The sequence below is a fragment of the Adiantum capillus-veneris genome, chromosome 15 (genome assembly GCF_014529385.1).
Source record: "Adiantum capillus-veneris isolate H3 chromosome 15, ASM1452938v2, whole genome shotgun sequence".
NCBI classification, from domain to species: domain Eukaryota; kingdom Viridiplantae; phylum Streptophyta; class Polypodiopsida; order Polypodiales; family Pteridaceae; genus Adiantum; species Adiantum capillus-veneris.
This window is the reverse complement of record NC_140945.1, coordinates 144,878,830-144,900,548: the sequence shown is the minus strand read 5'-3', so window position 1 is coordinate 144,900,548 and position 21,719 is coordinate 144,878,830. Positions and strand designations below refer to the sequence as shown.

The window sequence follows — 21,719 nt, the reverse complement described above, 5'->3', positions numbered from 1 at the left end:
TTTGTGCCTGACTGCAAGACGAAATGTTTAACTATTCACATTGCTTTTATGTAGCTTTCAAACATGGTCCTCCGGCTAGCACAATTGGACGACACCCGTACCACGATTATTAGGTCGGTCTTGCAGTTCAATTTTAATAGTGTGTTGATGCTTTTGTATTTTTTGAGTTTGTGAAACCTTCCTTAAGTTTAGTTTAGCCACATGTTAGAACACATAACTCTCTCTCTCTCTCTCTCTCTCTCTCTCTCTCTCTCATGTTCTATGAAAAATAAAGAAAAATTGACTATGCTTAATTGAAAATAAGATGGGTCAACGGTTCAAAGACTAAATGTTCGATATTATTAGGCAGAATGATAATCTGCAAACAACTACCAAAGTAGGTTGTAGGTTAAGTTGTAACCCTTTTGCTCGATTCAAATACCCTTTTTAGTAGCCCTTGGTTGTATACGGAGCGCTATGGGACAGAACTTGCTTCTTCCCAAAGCTCATCAAGTCCCAAGCTGAGCTATTACTGGTGCCTATCAATTGGTTCTACCCATATGCTCGTGTTCCACAATAAAACTTGAAGCAACAACAATCACAACCAACTAACCAGCTGTGCTCTAAAATTTATTAGATTATGTACAACAAAGGCCCACCAAGCAAGACTAGTTAAGAGAGGAGTTAAACTTGACGACTGCAATCGTTTTATAAAAAGAATAGATAATCTCTATTACAGGAGGGTGGCGGCACCACTGGAGTGCTCTAAGGCGTAAGAAGACAGGTGGATAGCACTACAGAGGGGCACGAGAGGTTGCATGAGCAGGAGCAGCATGTCATGTCACAAGAAGCTAGAGGATAGGAGGGTGCAGGGCTACATGGAGTGTGGGACTGGAGGTGGTGTGCACTGGGGGTCTTCGTAGGGCCGCCAATTGCATAAGAAAGGGGTGTCAAGGGTTGGCGCTGACAGAGAAGGGAGAAGGGTGGTGGCGCCATCTAGATACAAGGGGGGCCATTTTTGCATGCGAGGGGGCCAGTGGAGGGCCGCCAGTTGCAGAGAAGGGAGAGGAGTGTCAAGGATTGGTGCTAACAGAGGAGGGACGCCTGCAAGTTGGCAAGTGGCAGGAGAAGGAAAGCTACGAGAGAGAGCCGCCAGTCATGAGGAGCTGGTTGAGACCTACAGAGGCTGGCCGAGTGCAGATAGGAGGGCTGCAGTCCATTGAGTTTTTTGTTGCGCTATATGTAGAGAAAGGAGGCCACCAAGGGCCTAGCTACAAACAAGGCAGGGATGCTGTGTAAAAAAGACCACGACCTCGGGAAAAGAATAGGTCCATAAGATAGATCACAAAGGGTGTTCTTCCCAAGGAAGGGGCTGAAAAGGCAGTCGGAGGATGAATTCAAGCACAATAAGGGCAGCCTTTGGCACCTTTGAAGAGCAGTAAGTGCCAAAAAACAAGAGAGTTGCTGTGTGCTGAACACGAAAGCAAGGGCAACAATGTTTTATGAATCTATCATTGTACACCATCCGGCAATCTTTAGTCAAATTGATGTAGTCCTAATCTTTAGAACGTCTATGTTGGCTTAAATAATTTTCCATCTCCTTCAACTCGCTCTCATGTCTACTCGTATGTTTTGAAATGTGTGTGCTTTTGGTATGTGTCAAATCTGTGGAGACTCCCTATGTGGTTGAGGTATATGCCTTGAGGATGAAAGCTTGAGGGAAAACTTGATGTCTACCAATGATCTCAATGGGGTGCACGAGGATGCCGAGACCGCTTATGTGTGAGTATACGCTCCTATAAAGGATCAAAGATTGAAGCTTGATTACATGCTTTGCGGTTGGGCACTACAAGAGGCTATTTATATTAGCGACGCTCACACAGCGATGCTCAAAAAAAAAAATCCCGGCGTCGCTATGAGCGTCGCAAATTTACAAGTAAATTTGCGACGCTCATAGCGACGTCGGCTGGGCTAAAAAAAATAACAGAGAGCGCCCAAAAACTCAGATCTCAGATCTGAGTTTTTCGGCGCCCTCAAGCAAGGAGCAGGTAACGCTCTCCCTCTCTCTCTCTCTCTCTTTCTTCTCCACACACACACATACACACACACACACGAGGAGAGGAAGGAGAGCCAGGTATGCTCCTTCCCTCTCCTCACTCTCATGTTCCCTTTCCCTCTTTCTCTCTCTCTCTCTCTCTCTCTCTCTCTCTCTCTCTCTCTCACACACACACACACACATAGTGTTTTTGAGAGAGAGAGAGAGAGAGAGAGAGAGAGAGAGAGAGAGAGAAAGAGTACAAACATAAACAAAAACGCACACACACATACATAAACAAAGAATGCACACACACATTGAGAGAGGAAAAGAGAGAGAGAGCATGCATAAACAAAAAACGCACACATTGAGAGAGGAAAAGAGAGAGAGAACATGCGTAAACAAAAAACGCACACATTGAGAGAGGAAAAGAGAGAGAAAATATGCATAAACAAAAAAACGCACACACATTTTGAGAGAAAGAGAGAGAAACTAATTTAACGTCGTAGGAAACTAATTAAAATTAAAAGAACTAAAGATCTAGCTGACGAGGAGTTGAACTCGACAAGACCTATTATTCAAGAGGGAAATGGCATAACCAATCTATCATACTTGGCATGGGTGATAGAAAGGTTATACCATTTATCTCTTTTTATTGGCACACACATCCACACACGCACACACACACACAAGAAGAAGAGAGTTATAACGTCGTAGAAAACTATCCTAAAAGACGTTAAAGATTAGCTTAGATGTAGACTTACGTTAAATTAGATTTAGGTTTATTTAAGTTAAATTAAATTAGATTTAGGTTTATTTTTAGTTAGATTTACGTTTATTTACGCTAAATTTAGATTTACGTTATATTAGATTAGATTTAGGTCTCCATAGACTGCGATGCCTGCATGAAGCGGGTGAAGAAAGCCCTCAATGGAATATAGGGTATTGCTGCCTTCACTCATGGTGGGCTCCGTCGATCCAAAAGTACTAGTGAAATGTCTTCAGAAGATAGGGAAGAAGGTGGATCTTCAGGGCGGCAAGAGTCACTACATCCCCAACAATGACCATCTAGACAACCTCTAGTCATTCAACAGCAACTTCAAAGTTAGTAACAAGAGCAAGAACGGTCCAAAGGGCCAATTGCTGTCGTCAGATGTGGATGGAGATGAGGCAGCATCACCGTCGGAAGTCAACTCTCACATCTTTAGTGATAAGAATGCCAACTCTTGCCGAGTTATGTGAAAAATTATGTGTTAAATCAGTTTTAAGGTTCTTATAATCCCTGTTAGTTTAGTTCTTTGTTTTTAATATAACATAATTTACGTTAGATTTAGATTTATGTTATATTAGATTAGACTTAGGTTTATTTAAGATTACCCACACACACACACACACAAGAAGAAGAGAGTTTTAACGTCGTAGGAAACTATCCCAAAAGACGTTAAAGATTAGGTTAGATGTAGACTTACGTTAAATTAGATTTAGGTTTATTTTTAGTTAGATTTACGTTTATTTAGATTTACGCTTATTTACGTTAGATCGAGTTCACGCAAGAATTACTTACGGTTTAGGGTTTAGAGTTAGACGAACAGTGAAAAGATCTACTGTGAAAAGATGTTAAGATGCTGTGAAGTGCTACAGCTAGCGAAGAGGCAAAGGGGTTTTGTCCACTACATGCAGTATCATGTAGACGTGGGTCTGTAGATTTCTTGTACCCACAAATATAGGTATTGACCAATAAAGACGAGATTATAACCCGGTGGTTCTGATCTCCGTGCACCTCTAGACCGAGGTGTGCGGGGATTGGACATGACTAGAGAATGTGAGGTAGAGAGAGAGAGAGAGAGAGAGAGAGAGAGAGATAAGATGAAGAATGCCAATAGAATATTAAATTTGTTGTCCAATTTATAAGATTTTTATCCTCATTATGAGTAGTGACGAGGATGTGGGACCGTCCAACCGAAACACCTATCTCTCAACGAGGGTCTTATGTCCTTGTAATCAATGCAAGCATGCTGTGCGACAGACAAGACGTGTTTCTTTGCAGCACGTTCGCGAATTTGGCGAGTTCGATCCATCTATTATAGATCGAGTTGTTGCCAATTATAACTCGTCGGACTCTGACGCTGGCCAACAAGCAGCAATCTTGCAACCCAATAGATGTGTTCGCAGGCCCTTTGGTCAAGCAGCATATGTGAGGCCACAAGCTGTAGCCTCTGACAGCTCGGGGGATGATCATGCAGAGCACATTCACAACGAGGCAATGTTTGAGCCCGAGATTGATGAAATGATCGAGACGATCATGGATTCAGAAAGGCTTATCTATGATGATATGAAAAGTGAAGCCGATATGCCATTGTATAATGGAGCACGTATGTCTAGATTGAAAGCACTCCTGGTTCTTCTTAACATGCAGGCAAAGTTTGGATGGAGTGACACTAGCGTCACAGCGCTTTTCAGGTGATCTATTACAATTAGTTTACTTTAATAAAACTCTAAATGTATAATGATCTGATAGATTTTTACACGACTGTATCGTATTTTTATGTTGTGTAGATTGCTTAAAGAGCACATACTACTAGCTGACAATGTGATGCCAGATTCCCGAGATGAAGCAAGAAAGATTTTGTGAAACTTGGGGATGGATTACAATTCTATCCACGCTTGTCCTAATGACTGCATTCTTTTCAGAGGGGAATACATAGACATGGAGAAGTGTCCGAAATGTGATTCCGAAAGATATCGAGTAAATCTCCATGGGACAAAAATTCCACAAAAGGTTTTGCGACATTTTCCTATGCTTCCTCGCATCAAGCATTTCTTCGAATGTAAGTCCATGGCCGCCCTAGCATCATGGCATGAGGAGAATAAATCTTCGGATGGTGTGCTAGAATTCCTGCAGATTGCGCAGCCTGGAAACATATAGATGGAACATGGTCGGATTTTGCCAGGGAAGCTCGAAATTTGCGCTTAGGCCTGGCTATGGATGGCGTAAATCCATTTGGTCAAAGATCAAAATCTTACAGTGTATGGCCCGTTGTCATCGTCAACTACAACATTCCCCCGTGGTTGACTACGAAGAAGGGGCACCTATGGCTAAGCTTGATAGTGCCAGGGCGATATAAAGTGGAGAATATGGATGTGTATCTTCGTCCACTATTGGAAGAGCTACAATAATTGTGGATTGGCATAGAGGTGGTGGATATGAGCCGACACACAGGACGACGGAATGCTTTGATCAGAGGCATTCTAATGTGGACCATGCATGACTATCCCGGGCTAACAGAATGCTAAGGTGATCTATTGACACTCCTCACTCAGACACTGTAAATCTTGTTTTTTCCCATAGTTGATCTATTATCATGTGTATACATGCAGGGCTTCAAACAAGCGGATACAGAGCATGTGTCACATGTGGACTTAGACTGAATGCACGTAGGGCGCCCTCACTGAAGAAGCAAATCTACGAAGGTCATCAAGCGTATCTTCCAGAGAATCATGTGTTACGCGACGGCTTTTTGGGAAGAGAGCCACCAAGGATGTCTGCACAAGCATGGTTAGAGCAGAAGGAGATGTGCGATGACGGATTGCCTCCATGCATGAAGAGACTATCTCTATGGTACGAGTTACCATACTGGCCCCGACTCATGATCAATCACTTGCTCGATCCAATGCACATATTCAAGAATGTGGGTAATCTACTATGGGACCATCTGATCGGCAAGAAAGATACTTTGGGAGCCAGAGTTGACCTTAGAAATGTGGATCGTATGGAGCAATATTGGCCGCAAACAGCGTTTGATGGATCGATAAAACTCCCTAAAGCACCATGGATTTTCACAGGAGCCCAAGAACGCAAAGTAAAAGAGACCATTCGATCTTTGCGGACCCCCACTGGCGTAATGCACTCGCTCCGAACGTGTTTTACTAAAGAAGGAAAGCTTACCGGTTTGAAGTCACACGATTGGCATATAATGTATCAGGTACGTTCATAGTGGACTTTAATATCATTGCATAAAATGTGGACTTTAATATCATTGTTGCACATACTTTACAGTTTATTTTACCGGTTGCCATTGAGGGATGTTTGTCTCTCGACATCCGTAACACAATCTACAAACTTGCAAAGCTGGTGCAATGGATCTCACAAAAGGATATCAACGTAGACTCCATACCATTCGCCAAACTAAATGCTGCGGAGCTTGTGTGCATGTTTGAGAAACATTTTCCTACTACCATGCTAACCATTCAGGTGCATCTTCTTGTTCACATAGTTGATGAGGTGGAAATAGATGGCACAGTTCATTCCTGATGGATGTTCTTCTTAGAACGTTTCATGAAAACGCTTAAGGGATATGTGCGTCAAAAGGCACGTCCAGAGGGTAGCATGTCAGAAGGTTGGTTGGTATCAGAGTCCCTAGTGTACATTGGAGAGTGGCTAGACGGATTTGATAAAGCCCGGGACACGCTATGGCGAACCCTAGATGATGAGCGCATATCTGGGATTGTCACGTGCAATCTCGGTGTTGAGAAGAAGATGACGGAAGATCTAGAGGCTAAAATCAACCGATTTTGCATGCTTCACAATCCAGTGATGCAAAAGTGGATTTCACAATATGAGGATGCAAAGCAAGAGCGACAAAGGGCACGAATCGAGTGGAGACGGGGAAGACGACCACCGATGCACTATCCGACGGGTCTGGAGAGCCTACCAACATTCATGAGCTTAAGATGGTTGCACAACCAATTGAAAAGCGCACAACAATGCGGTGACGAAGTGACTGAGGAAGAGTGGGAGTACTCTCGGGGTTGCGCGACCAAGGTAAGTTTGCAATGTACGACTAGCTAGTGACTTTATTTCTAAACGTTTGAACGGCCACTCATAATCTTTGTTCGTTGTAGTATAAGTCATACACAGCAGCATGGTGTAAAGGTCGACATTTTAGGGTGGAACGGATCGACAAAAAGTGTTTTACTCAAGATTGTGGAATCATGGAAAAATTTGAACAGTTTAGTCGACGACGTTCCTCTGATGCAGATCCTGTGGTGGCAGAACTCACTTACTTCGGCACGTTACAAGAGATTTTGAGGATCGATTACATAGGATTTTTTGTCGACTTGTTCGACGTGCAATGGTTCAAGATAATCATGGAGGGTCGCAACGCTACTGTGCGTAGAGGAGAGTCTGGTTTTCTTGAGATGGATTCTACTAAGAAATGGAATGACCTAAGAGACACTTTCGTACTACCCGAGCATTGTGAACAAGTAAGTATGTAAATAGTTAACATCCCTCTTTTACAAGTTATGTGCTTGAAAGCTCTCATGTAAGTTATGTGGCTCTGGCAGGTAATATTTCATCCTACAAAGTCTACATCAAACTGGTGGTACATCATAGAGGTAGCCCCTCGTAGTGCAAGGACGTATGAAGGCTACCATGTGCCAATCACAACGGCATCAATGGAGGAGATCAGAGAAGATGCTCAATCAGAAGCCGCTGCGGTGGTGCCAGACGAGCATCAAGATGCTACTACTCTATATGGGGTGCATGCAGAGGAGCTACAATAGGAAACAGAGGATATGTGTTTAAACGGAGAGCTCTATATAGATATAGGAAGTTATGTTGAGTTATGCGAGGATGAGAGAGAGATCTCTTAAAGCCACAAATATTGTATTTGAACAATTTTGCTCCGTGTTGTAAAAGCTCTCGCTCTCTAAGTACCTTCCATGGTGTATAACGCTCTTTTCTACTCGCGCTCACATCTTTTGATTGAAAATTCTGAGTTTTCGACTTGCCTCTTCTATCACTCAATTCATTGCGTCATTGTATTTATATGCGTCATTACGTCATTGTATTTAATGGTCTTTGCGTCATTGTCTACTCTATTCATTCAATATTAAGTTTAAATATTCGTGTGTTTAATGCAGGTATGGATGATGAGGAGTTTCTTTCTTCTTTGTCACCGCAGCAGAGACAGTGGTACGTGGAGCGTCATCGCTCTGGCGCATCATCGCGCGTTCCTACTCCATCCGCATCTCCCTCTCTTTCGGAGCATTCGGCGCGCTCCGAAGCTTCGGTGTCGACGAGACGATCTTCACACTCATCTAGACACCGACGCTCTAGTGGTTTTGCGCGGCTGACTGTTCCTAGCAGCTACACACCTCTACCTACTCGGCCAGGAGCCACCCCACTCGACACTCCTCGCTTCAGGGCCCAGACGCCGGTGGAGACACTTGACGTCCGTACCCCCATCGACACGCCGCTAGAGACCCCTGCCGGGACACCCAAGTTCACGCGTCACTGGCCAGAGGGCTTGCCTTACTCCGTCGACTTCAGCGGCGGCATCATCATGGATGATGACGGCAAGAAGGTGATCTCGCGCATGCGTGGTCTTTGCTCTCAGTTGTTTAGACACTACATACTAAACAAATGGAGTGAAGTACCAAGTGATTTAAAAAACAGAGTCATCAGCATACTTCATGATGAGTTTCCCGTTCCAACACGGGATCAGCGCTTCAATGAAGACCTGATGAAGATTCGAATGCGCGAATATTGCAAACACAAGCGTTCTGAAGTGCAAAAAGCAATCAAGCATGGGTAGAACAGGCCAGATTGGCTGGCCAAAGAAGATTGGAAGAATGCGAAGAAAGCAGCGCGCGAGAATCCCGACAAGTGGAAGCAACAAAAGGATGCAGCCAGAGCGCGAGTAGAGGCAGGGAGCTAGCACCACTTGGGGAGCGGTGGATGGGCATCATTTGAGGCCGATTTTGTAAGTGTTTTCACATTGCTCTTTATGTTCGATAGTTTAGGGTTTATGAGTTTTTTAATTCTAACATAATGAAATCTTTGTATGTTTTGACAGTGGTCGATGACAGGATGTGATCCCACACCGTACGAGCGCGAGTACGTAGGCAGGAAGGGCTTAAACGCCCTGATGGACATTCTCAGTTCTCACGGCGGCATGGTTAGTATTAGGGTTTACTCTTTTCTATTTTTTGTATTGTTTTATAAATGTCGTTATATGTTTATACTTACTGAAAGCTGTCTTATTGTCTTTTTTTGCAGAATCCGACAGATACGCCGCTTGGACGCGATGAGACGTCTGACTAGACGACGTCAGTTTAGCCGTAGCTAGATAGCATTAGTTTAGGGTTTCTCATAGCTTATGTATCATGAGACGGATTTTATACGTCTTTTTGAACCATGTATATTATTACATTTGTCACCGCAGTTCATTTTGCCAATCAATTCTTTATGCCTATGATGTTGTACAATTGTCATTATTACATTTGCCAATCAATTCGTTTTGCCTATGATGTGTACAATTGTCAATTTTACGCTTGTCAATTTTGCAAACAATGCGTCTTGTGGGTGACTATTTTGGGTCTATTATCTACCCTTGCACTTTTTTTAAAAAGTGAATCAAGTACAATATGGTTGATGGGTGGCAGGGCATTCAATGCCCTGTCACCAAAAAAAAATTCTCTCGAGCGTCGCTATAACCGTCGCTATTTATGGCTCTGTAGCGTCGCTATGAGCGTAGCTATAGACTTCTGTGTAAACGTCACTATAACCGTCGCTATGAGCGTCTCTATATAGCGACGCCTATAGCGACGCTATTAGCGACGGTTTTAGTGACGCCAGGGGTTATAAAAACCCAGTGTATTTCCGTCGCTAACAGCGTCACAAGAGCACACAACCTCTTGTAGTGGGGTATGTGTCGTCTGGGTTTGGACAAGGAAATAGTCGTTTGCAGATTGTGTATCAAGGCGTGTGTTTGCTAGGCGATAGGGGCGTTGTGAAATCACTCAGCTATAGAGAGGCATTCACTGAGTGTGCTCGTTGTTTTCTCATTTCCCCCTTTCCATCTTGTGGTGCCCCCACTGAGGATTCACAGATTGCTTCTTAACCAAGTGTTCGTGAATCAAGATGAAGCAAGAATTTGGTCCAGTGTTCAAAGGAGATAAAGATGCAGACGATTGGATTGCCGACTTTGAGTTATTTATGCCGATAGTACTACAAATGCCAGATGATGAAGCAAAGCTCCAGATTCTACCATTGGTGCTGCGAGGTAAAGCAAACGCTAAGTTTGATAATTTAGAAGATGCACACAAGCAGAATTGGATCGGATTTCATGAGCAATTTCTACAAAGGTATTGAAAGGTGGTGTCGGCTTTGGAAGTAGATGCAAAGGTCAAAGGCTTGCAGTAGGATGTAAATGCAAATTTCAATGCCTTTGTTGATAGATTTGAAGCTTATTGGGGGATTTTGCAGCTGCTACCCATGCAACCAATGTGGGATATTTTAAAGTTTCTAGCTTGTCTACATCCTTATGTTCATGAGAGAGTGGATTATGAAGATCCAAGGACCTTTGATGAAGCTGTCAAACTTGCCAAAGCAAAGATTCAAAAGATGAAGAAGAAGATGGAGGCAGGATTGCTGCAATCTACAATCACGACAACCAGTGGACCTAGGCCCAAATAGATGGGTGCGTGAACATCACGAGGTAAAAACTCCTTTTATCGATATGCATTTGATCAAAGCACGTGAGGCTGATGACATGCTAGAGGATGTAGAACAAGTGCCAATGAGGCCTCAAAAGGTGCAGAGCGGCATATTCAAAGTGCCACCCAGTTTGCTTGCTAGAGAGGACGAGGTAAAAGGTCTTGCAGAAGAAGTGCTGATTCTAGAACCAGCAACAAAGAAGGTAGCGGAGATGCAAGAACCGGCAAGTTCAGAAGAGGAGTCTCAAAGCCCTCAAAGCTCCAGTAGTGTTTAAGACATAGATAACACTTGGGAGACAGGGTCTATATCTTCAAAGTATGAAACTTATGATGTTTTTCATGTGGATGAAGTGATGAACAATGTATACGAGCTGCTTGTCAGCCAGTTGAAGGTCGAAGAGAAGAATGGTGCAAGTGCGGAGATGCTTGGTTTGAACCCACCAGTCGAGCAGCCCTCTCTTGTGTCTTGTGATGGTGAGTCCTGGCTAGAAGAAGAAGTGTGGTTTAATTATGCATCAGACCTAATTGAAGAGCAGGTTTTTGAGGATGACTTGCAGGAGCCAGAAACAAGAGCAAAGATATGTCAAAGTGATTAATCTATGCAAGGGGTGGGGAAACCTTGCCTTGATGGGCATGTCAAGACACACTTTGAATTTTTGGAGTTTGTGTGTGGCTATGGAGAGATAGCTCCGACATGTAACTCTATGGAAAGTGATACAGGTGCCGCCTATGAGAGCGAGACTCCCATGCAAAGAGTAAGGTGCCACTAATCTTGCAAGGGATATAGTGTTTGAAGGACAGGTTGGAGCTCTAGGAGGTCATCCTCTTGGGTATGAAGAGTTGGTCCAACTTTAGAGGATTTGTTGGATACATGTTTGTAAAAAAGGAGTACAAACAGAATTGGCTATGCAGCAGGTGGAGGCAAACGGCAGAGTATTGTTGCTTCATGCTATGCTATTGATAGATGTGTTGTTACACGTTGCTTTACAGGTATCTTTATATTGGATGAAAAGTTTTTTTTGAAGTGGGATATGCTACGGAGAAGTCTCTATCAGGTGGCGAGATAGTTGCTTATTGTACAAGTGCTTAAATTGGTGATAAATATGCATACAATGTGTACAAGGGCTTTTGGATAGAAGATGACGAAGACATGTTCTATGAAGAGGTACGAAAGTGGCTTGTTTTTGTATCTAAAGGAGACAACAAAGGCTTGAAGATGCATGCTTTACAGATGGATGCCTGTGGCCAATGCTTTACTTTTGATACAGGTGGACTCCACACTATGCTCTCTCTATCTCTATACCACTTATATAGTCACTATATATCATTTTTCTCATGCAATCCTACTTTACCTAAGTAATATTGTGGTTGAGCATGAATGCTCAACCACGGGGTGGGCAATGATGGTGCATCTAGATTTGGTCGGCCCAGGTAGAGCTCAAAAGCTGGTACATTGGTACATCGATATTTGCAAGCAGATGGCAAAGTGCTTCAGCAGTTTTTTGATGCAAGATACAACTAGCATGGTCAAGGTATGTGTACCAAATGAGACATTTAATAGGCCAAATATGGTTCAGAAGCTTTGTCAAGTCATGATGCTTGAAGGTGCCAAGGGATGGTGGATCTCAAATGATGCAACAATACATGCAGAATGCTTGCTCATGTTTGAGAGTCCAAATCTCTTTGGATGCTCGCATACCGAGGAATGGCACTTCTCCAACTAAAAGTTAAGGGGAGCAGTTGCAACTTTAGAGTCAAGGCGGTTGTAACATCTCCCGGTGGAGATCTCGTCACCAGAAAAAAAAAATACGGAGAAAAATTTGTTGACTTATGGCCATGATGAAGCCTTGGAGATTTGTTTTGATGGTGCTTAAGCTAGCTAAATGATTTTTTCTAGCATCGGTAGTCAAAGATGTTCATGAAGGGTAGGTCGATGATCGGAGTGGCATGGGACGTGTGGAAAACAATGTCAAGCTATATTATTTTTTAAAGAGAGGAGTTAAACCTGAGGACTGCAGTCTTTTTATAAAAAGAATATATAAACTCTATTACAAGAGGGTGGCGGTGCCACTAGAGTGCTCTAAGGTGTAAGAAGACAGGTGGATAGCACTGCAGAGGGGCACGGGAGGTTGCACGAGCAGGAGCAGCATGTCATGTCACAAGCAGTTGGAGGATAGGAGGGTGCAGGGCTACATGGAGTGTGGGATTGGAGGTGGCGGGCACTGGGGGTCTCTGCAAGGCGGCCAATTGCATAAGAAAAGGGGTGTCAATGGTTGATGCTGATAGAGAAGGGAGAAGGGTGGTGGTGCATATGGATACAAGGGGGGGCTTTTTTGCACGTGAGGGGACCAACGGAGAGCTGCCAGTTGCAGAGAAGGGAGAGGAGTGTCAAGGATTGATGCTAACAGAGGAGGGGCGCCTGCAGGTTCGCAAGTGGCGAGAGAAGGAAAGCTGAGAGAGAGAGAGAGAGAGAGAGAGCCGCCAGTTGTGAGGAGCTGGTTGAGACCTACAGAGGCTGGCCGAGTGTAGATAGGAGGGAAAGAGAAAGGAGGTCGCCGAGGGCCTGGCTATAAACAAGGCAGTGATGCCCAAAGTTGAAGGGTCGCTTGGTGATACAGGTTGAAGATTAGAAGGGAAGGTGTAAAAAAAGAGCACGACCTCGGGAAAAGAAGAGGGCCGTAAGATAGTGCACAAAGGGTGTGCTTCCCAAGGAAGGGGCTGCAAAGGCAGTCTGAGGATGAATTCAAGCACGATAAGGGCTAGTGTTTGGCACCTTTGAAGAGCAGTAAGTGCCAAAAAACGGGAGAGTTTCTATGTGCTGAACGTGAAAGCAAGGGCAACAATGTTTTATGAATCTATCAGTGTACACGATCTGGTAATCTTTAGTCAAATTGATATAGTCCTAATCTTTAGAATGTCTATGTTGAAAATAATAATTATCCATCTCTTTCAACTCTCTCTCATGTCTACTTGTATGTTTTGAAATGTGTGCTTTTGGTATGTGTCAAATGCATTAGGTGAAATTTGGACTCACAAAGGGGTCCTTTACGGAGTTTAACTTTACCTCTCTCTATCAAAACAGATGCATGGATTAATTTTTGCAAACAAACTCCAACGTTGACGGAGGTTTGACATTTTGAATTTCCTCTTCAAGCTCTATCTATTGATATATAGCACGCCATAAGATTCTTCATATTTTAGAAGATTTTTTTTTTGATTCACCTATGATGTGACAACTCTGTCAGAATCTAAGTGAATCAAACAAAGAATCTTCTAAAATATGAGAAATCTTATGGCATGCTATATATCAATAGATAGAGCTTGAAGAGAACATTATAATTATCAAACCTCCATCAACTTTGGATTTTATTTATAAAAATTTATCCATGCAACCGTTAAGGTAGAGAGAGGTGAAGTCAAACTCCTTAAAGGAGCCCTTTGTGAGTCCAAATTTCACCTAATGTGTGGATACTCCCCATGTGGTGAGGTATATGCCTTGAGGTTGAAAGCTTGAGGGAAAACTTGATGTCTGCCAATGATCTTGGGGTACACAAGGATGCCGAGACCGCTTATGTGTGAGTATACGCTGGTATAAAGGATCAAAGATTGAAGCTATGATTACATGCTTTGCGGTTGGGTATGTGTTGTCAGGGTTGGCTCGGTTCGTGCAAGGAAAATAGTCGTTTGCAGATTGTGTATCGAGGCGTGTGTTTGCTAGGGGATAGGGGTGCTATGAAATCACTCGGCTATAGAGAGGCATTCACTGAGTGTGTTGGTTGTTTTCTCATTTTTTTCTTTCCACCATTCTCAAATGTAGGTCTTATCCTCTACTGACTTCTCTAGGATTCAATCTTCACTACAACACTACATGGAGATATCGACGCGCGTATATCGACGAAATTAGCGGGCGTCGATATACGTGTCGATATACGCGTCGCAATGTGTGTCGATATACACGTGGAAAGGTTTTATTTCCCATGCGTATATCGACGCGTATAGCGACGCAAAAAAAATTGAAGAAAAAAAGAGAAACCCGCAAGCAGCAGGGGCCATTTTCTTCTGCGCTCTGCTCAAATCTTGGCCTCCACCTGCTGCGCAAGTATTATGCCCCCCACCCCCTCTCTCTCTCTCTCTCTCTCTCTCTCTCTCTCTCTCTCTCTCTCTCTCTCTCCATCGCGTGTGTGTGTGTAGGAAAGAGAGAGAGAGAGAGAGAGAGAGAGAGAGAGAGAGAGAGAGAGAGAGAGCGGTGTGTGTGTGTGTGTGTAGGAAAGAGAGAGAGAGAGAGAGAGAGAGAGAGGTGTGTGTGTGTGTAGGAGAGAGAGAGAGAGAGAGAGAGAGAGAGAGAGAAGTGTGTGTGTGTGTGTGTGTAGGAAAAATAAAGAGAGAGAGAGAGAGATAGAGAATTAATGTATGCTTAGGAAATTAAAATTAAAGAAAAATAATTAAAGAGAGAAATGAAATGAAATGTTATATTAACGTCTTCGAAAGGCCAAAGTGACCTATGAGACATGAGACAAGAAAGTTACAATGTGATGGATCTGATACAAAATCAGAGTAAGAAGATGACAAAATAAAATATTATGGAATCTTAAATTGCTGGGTATGGACTAAACGGCTAAACCAGCTAGCTAGGATAGGTAGATCATAGGAGATCGAGCAACTGTCGCTAGCGGATCTCATCAATCTCCTCCATGGTCAGTAGTCTGACCGGGCGTTATGCATGTCGAGCCAAAGTGACCTAGCTAGATCCTCTGATGCAGCCTCTGTCGATGTTGTGTAGTCCTCCGCAGTCGTGGACATCTAGATCTCCCTAGCTCAGTCGCTCGTTCGATCACTAGAGAGATAGAGAAGTAGAGGGCGAGAGAGAGAGAGAGAGAGAGAGAGAGAGAGAGAGAGAGAGAGAGAGAGAGGTAAGTAGAGAGAGAGAGAGATAGGAAATAGCTAGAGAGATAGAGAAAGAGAGTTATATATATATATCTATATATATATATATAACTCTCTTTTCTCTATCTCTCTATTTTCTATCTCTCTCTCTCTCTCTCTCTCTCTCTATCTAGATATATATATCTAGATAGAGAGAGAGAGAGAGAGAGAGAGAGAGATAGAAAATAGAGAGATAGAGAAAAGAGAGTTATATATATATATATATATATATATATATATATATAGAGAGAGAGAGATAGAGAAAAGAGAGTTATATATATATATATATATATATAACTCTCTTTTCTCTATCTCTCTCTCTATATATATATATATATATATATATATATATATATATATATATATAACTCTCTTTTCTCTATCTCTCTATTTTCTATCTCTCTCTCTCTCTCTATCTAGATATATATATCTAGAGAGAGAGAGAGAGAGAGAGAGAGAGAGAGAGAGAGGTAGGGAAGTGAAGAGCGAGACAGAGAGAGAGAGATAGGAAAATAAGGAAATAGAGAGAGAAAGAGAGATAGCGAGAGCGAGATCGAGAGAGAGAGAGAGAGAGAGAGAGAGAGAGAGAGAAAGAGAGATAGCGAGAGTGAGATCGAGAGAGAAAGAGAGATCGAGATCGCTTTTTTGAGCAAGAACCATGCAAGGCTTCTGAATCTTTCTCAAGTTGCTCATCCATCTCCACATTATCTTCTGGCTTGGACATGGAGGCCCCGTCCGGTTTACAATCAGGTAGAAAACTTTCATTGGGCTGAGAACTTCCATGGCTTGTGCATGTGGTGAAAGAAACACCAGGATGGGCATAATATCCTTGGAAAAACCTGTGCAAAAAATTGCAAACAGACAGAACATTACAAAAATGGTCATGCTTTAATATATGATTCGTCAAGTGCGGCATTGGAAAGCTTTCTCTGACAGGCTACCTCGGAATGGAGGCAGGTGGGTTCGTAGACAAAGAAGAAACTATGGAACTAAAAGAGGCAAAGGGGTTTTGCCTACTACATGCATTGCCATGTACACCTGGGAGTGCACGTATGTGTTTACCCATATAGGATTTGACCAATAAAGACGAGATTTTGACCCTGTGGTCCTGATCTCCGTACACCTCTGGACCGAAGTGTACGGAGATTGGGCAAGACTAGAGAATGCGAGGTAGTTTACATTGTGAGGAGTATATATATATATATATATATATATATATATATATATATATATATATATATATATATATATATATATATATATATATATATATATATGTATATATATTAAAACAACATTCATAATCATTGTAGATGGCAACGTCATCAACTAACATGGAGGAAAAGATTGCATGCTCGTGCACGCTCTGCAAGTATCAAATCCTGCGCAAGCGTAGGATATGTAATGAGCATGTGCACAAGTACGGAGAGTTTGCTAGAGAAACCGTACAGAATCTGCGATACGATTCCTACGGAACGGGCATTGATTTCTGTGACATAGCACCTACATCTGAGAGAGAGAAAAAAAAGATTATGCGTGAAGGTCCGACCAATATAGAGCCACGGATGGAAGCAGAAAAGGGCTTACAGACAGAAGACGACGGCATGGAGGAGATGCTGGATGCCTTCTTCCAGACAAGCGAGGAGAACGCGAACGAAGAAGCACCAGAAGCCGTGTGCCTATCTCCTGAAGACATGTTGAGGAAGTTGGCACATCAACCAATCTATGAAGGCGCCAAAATATCTGTGCTTCGTACTTGTCTGGCATTTTTGAATCTTCAATCAATGTACGGGTGGTCAAATGCAAGCGTCACTGCTTTGTTTAGGTACGTAATTTACAAAAGAGATTTTCCGATTGCAACGGTGATGTGCTCGGAGAGCTTTTTAATTTAATGTGGCTTAAACAGGTTATTGCGGGAGCAACTTCTCCCGGCTGGCAATGAAATGCCCCCCTCCAGGCCAGACGCAAAGCAACTTCTGACCTCAGTTGGCTTGGACTACAACAAGATTCATGCATGTCCAAATGATTGCATTCTTTTTCGCAATGAATTCGTAGATTGTCTATCGTGTCCTAAGTGCGGAGCAATGCGCTACAAACAAGATCCCGCTTCCATGAGTGCAGATGCATTCATGGGCTTCATTACACGGATGATGCCTGCTCAGATGGCAGAGGCTTCTCAGTACTGGGTAGCCAGAGGCACGGGTACTACGCCTCCGAGCTTCACACCTGAGGGACCGACGCCTAGGGGGGGGACGCCTACGGGGTTCAGGACGCCTATGGGTACGACGCCTTCTTCTCCCATCACGGTCACTTCAACACCTAGGGGTGGGGCAGAGGCGAGTACGTCCTCATCTCCGCAGCACAGGCGCACTCGCCGATCTCGGCGATCGTCAGGTGGAGGTGGTGGTTGTTGTGGAGGAGGGTCCACAGATGCTTCGACACCTCCTCGCTCACGACCCCCGTCTTACCCATGCACACCTCTCGACACACCTCTTGGCACACCTCGGACACCTTGGGGGACACACGATCCTAGTGCCTCCAAGCTCTATACTGTACCGGGAGATGGTTCTGTTGACATGGATAGAGTCGGGATTGAGATGCGACAGCGGATTCGCCAGCTCGTGGAGCTGCAGTTTTTGACCAGCATTCTGACGTTTTGGGATCAGCAAGAAAAGAAAAAAGTCACTTACATAGTGGAGACCATCCTGAGAGAGTACCAGCCTGCTCTGGGTTCTTCCGTTGTTTCGGCGCGGTGGATCAAGGGTGTTGCACGGGACACCATCAAACATCGACGAGATGTAGCTCGGAAGGCTTTCAGGACCGGCTCGCCGAAGCCTTCGGCATCCCACACGAGACCTGGCTGCAGATCAGGGAGGATGAGCGGACAGCGGCCACGCGGTTCAGACAGCAGCGTGAGGCCGCGCAGGTACGACAGATGACTAGGGGGACATCTCATCTTGGCAGCGGAGGCTTCGACACCTTTCGTTATGAGTTTGTGAGTTTCTAATCCAATCTTAACTATGGCGTTTTTTAAAACGCGATGAATCATGTATTCTTATTACTTTGATTTTTGTATAAACGCAGAATCTTGCGATGCATCGAGCTCCATCACGCGAGGAGTCAGATGGATATCGCAGAGGTATCTATGAAGTACTGAATGATCTTGAATCTTCAGGAGAGCCTGTAGACTGGGAGGCCCTACAGTCTCGCTGATCGCTTGAGGTGAGATGTTAATATGTGTGAGTTGATTTAATTAAGTCAGTATATGTGAAGTAATATCAATACTAATTTTGTGAGTTGTCCTATGTGCAGGTTGCGACGCCTAGTCATTAGTGGACCAGATTTCATCTATGTGCTTTGTGAGACACAGACACGCTTCTGTGTCTCTTTTTTGTACAAACAGTTAGTGTTCAGACAGTTATTGTTTCCCTTATGGTTATGATTATTTTCATTTTTATTGTATAGACAGTTATTGTTTCTCTTTCTGGTTATGCTTATGGTTATTGTTAATTTTGTTTATGGTTATGGTTATCTGCATTATGGTTTTGATCAAAGTGATTATAGCCGGTTATGGTTTTAAGTTATGGTTATGGTTATCTGCATTATGGTTTTGATCAAAGTGATTATAGCCGGTTATGGTTTTAAGTTATGGTTATGCTTTTAAGTTATGGTTATGGTTCGTTATGGTTATGGTTCGTTATGGTTATGCTTTTAAGTTATGGTTATGCTTTTAAGTTATGGCTATGCTTTTCAGTTGGTACGGTTGTCTTTCATTAGCCTTAAATCTCATGTGAGATCCTACATGGATAGCATGTAGGAGGCGTATACATGATATGGTTTTTTTTGAAAAGTTTATGTAAAAACAAAGGGAACTCTGCCGAAATTTTTGCGCGCGGGAGCATGGTTGATATTTTGGTGCTGCTCGCTTTCTTGGGCAGAGGACAGGAAGTCTGACTGTGGCTGTGTCCATCTTTTAACTGGGCACAGGCCAGGCTACCTGCCCTCTGCCCAAGAAAAAAAATTTCTGCTATGGTCGTCACTATATGCGTCGCTATACGCGACGCGTATAGCGACGCTCATAGCGACGGGCAGCGTCGATAACACCTTCTTTTGTTGTAGTGCTTCTTTCCTTTGGCTTCCACATTCGGACGCCCCACACATCCAAATATATATTTGATTTCTCAACCAGGCAAGCAATTGTTTGTCGAGAATCGTAGCTAGGTCAAAGTCTTTCTCTGGGTTCGATTAACATCTTTGTAACTATGGTCCTTGGTGCGGACCCTTGTTGCTACACCCTTATGCCTTAGATAGAAGTGGTCATAGCCCCAATCTTGCACCATTTTGAGTTGATGCATAAATGGTTGCCCCAAAATAACATCAGAGTTGTTGCTTTTGCCAAAGTCTATTATGGAAAAATTATTCTCATACTCAATTCCACAAGAGGATACAGTTATCTGCTCAAGCATACCCAAAGGTCTCTTACAAATCCGTATATTAGTTGCAATTTCAATCGTGTCTTCCTAAGAGCTAGAGGCTTCCGCACTTCTCCTAGATTTATTTTGTAGCTATGGCTACTCCGGCCACTATCAAGTATAGCAATTGTTTTTACTCTTTTTTGCTCTAGTGGCAAGGTGGTGTTCCCTTCTTCTCCTTCACAATGATCTCACACCTTGTTTACAAGTATTGGTTTTTCCTGTGATTTCTCTTTTGTCATTCTACCCATGTTCTCGTCTAAGGGGATGTCTTGATAATAAATTTCCAATCCCATCTTCTCTTGATATTTTCTCACTTCTCCCCATAGATGTGGTTTGATTGTCAAAAACTTGGAGGGTATAATCTTGCATTGTACAGGAGTAGACATTACTTCATTGAGGCTGTTAATATCCATCATCTTTGGTGTGGCTTTACACTAAGATGGTATCATTCTGACCTCCAATTTCACTTTGTACTCTCCTAAGAAAGATGGCAAAGTTTGTAGAGAGTGTAGTTTTCTCTCTTTAGATGTTATAGACCTTGCATCTCCATACAGAGATTGTATATCTCCAGGCTAGACCTCGTGATCCATATTGATTTCAGTGATAGGTGCAGAATTGAAAGTTGCACTACCATCCTTTTCATTCCTTATTGTTTTCCATAAGATTTGTGGCCATGGATCCTCTACCTCTAGGATAGGTGCCACAAATTGTGATCTTGCATCATCAGTGGTGTTGGTCACTACCCTTTTTTCCAAAGGTGTTTCTGTGTTGGGATTCATTTGATCATTTGTTTTGTATTTTTTTCCTCAACTCCCTCGTCCCGTTTGTCGATCAACATTCCTTGTTTAGGGATGTTTTGGTTCTTTGGCTCCATTAGAGCCTGAGCAATCTCTATCAGCCGTTTGCACATTTCCAACCTTCATGTTTCACATTCAGGAGGCGGATATGTCAACCCTCTCTATTCCAATGTCCCATTATTCTTCAATCTTGCCTCATATGCTTATAACATAGCATCTAATGGCTTCAATATGTTTTCCACCAAGACTAAACCACCTGATGAAATTTGGATGATATTTCTTTCTCCCCTTGTTTCTCATTTTCCTTTTCTTGTTTCAGCTGCTCTTTGGTTTGTTGTAGGTCGATTTCTAAGGTGATTTTCTCTTTGAACATTTTTTCTTTTATTTTGTCTATTTAGCTTTCCACAATTTTCTTCCAGTCCTCACGGATATGTTCACAATTTTTGTTTGACTAGGTAATTTGTGCTCATCCTCAACATATGTAATTTTGACAGCTTCTTGAGATTGAGCCCATGTCATCGTATTTACGTGAACTATGGGTTTTACCTCAGATCCGCTTGAAGAAGTTATCACTCCTACAAAATTCACTATAGCTTTCCCCTTGTTATTTGGGTGTTTTGGACAATCAAGAATCAAGTGCGTAAGAGCACATTCAAGACAATATCCTCATTTTTCTATGTTCTTTGTCTGATTAAGATAATTTCTTTCCCAATGATTTCCTCCACACCCTAACATGGTCCAATGATTTCCTCCACACCCGTAACATGGTCCTATCTACTACACAGCTAGTGGTACAGCCAATGGTTGTTCTTGCATGGTAAGAATGGCCTTTGAACCATACTCTTGATTGACTATAAACACTAAGGTGTTCTCGTCCATGGAGTAATGATTTCTCATGGGTTGTGGCACATACTTAGCTGGTTGAGTGTAGTTCATTGCTACTCTACCATCATTTAGAAGAGGTGGTTGTTTTCCTAGCATAAGTTGCGGTCTCGGTTGAGTGTTACA

The 21,719-nt window shown here is 43.0% G+C and overlaps 1 protein-coding gene across 1 annotated transcript in view; it reads left to right on the top strand.

Moving 5' to 3' along the window:
- LOC147441621 (uncharacterized) overlaps positions 1-1,496 on the top strand; it is a 30,116-nt gene extending 28,620 nt beyond the window's left edge. Inside the window, exons 6-8 of the mRNA XM_086483462.1 lie at positions 55-113; positions 719-751; positions 852-1,496. Coding sequence (XP_086339588.1) covers positions 55-113; positions 719-751; positions 852-1,278 — 519 coding nt within the window. The 3' untranslated portion in view covers positions 1,279-1,496. The remainder of the gene's footprint in view (positions 1-54; positions 114-718; positions 752-851) is intronic.
- The last annotated feature ends 20,223 nt before the right edge of the window (positions 1,497-21,719 follow it).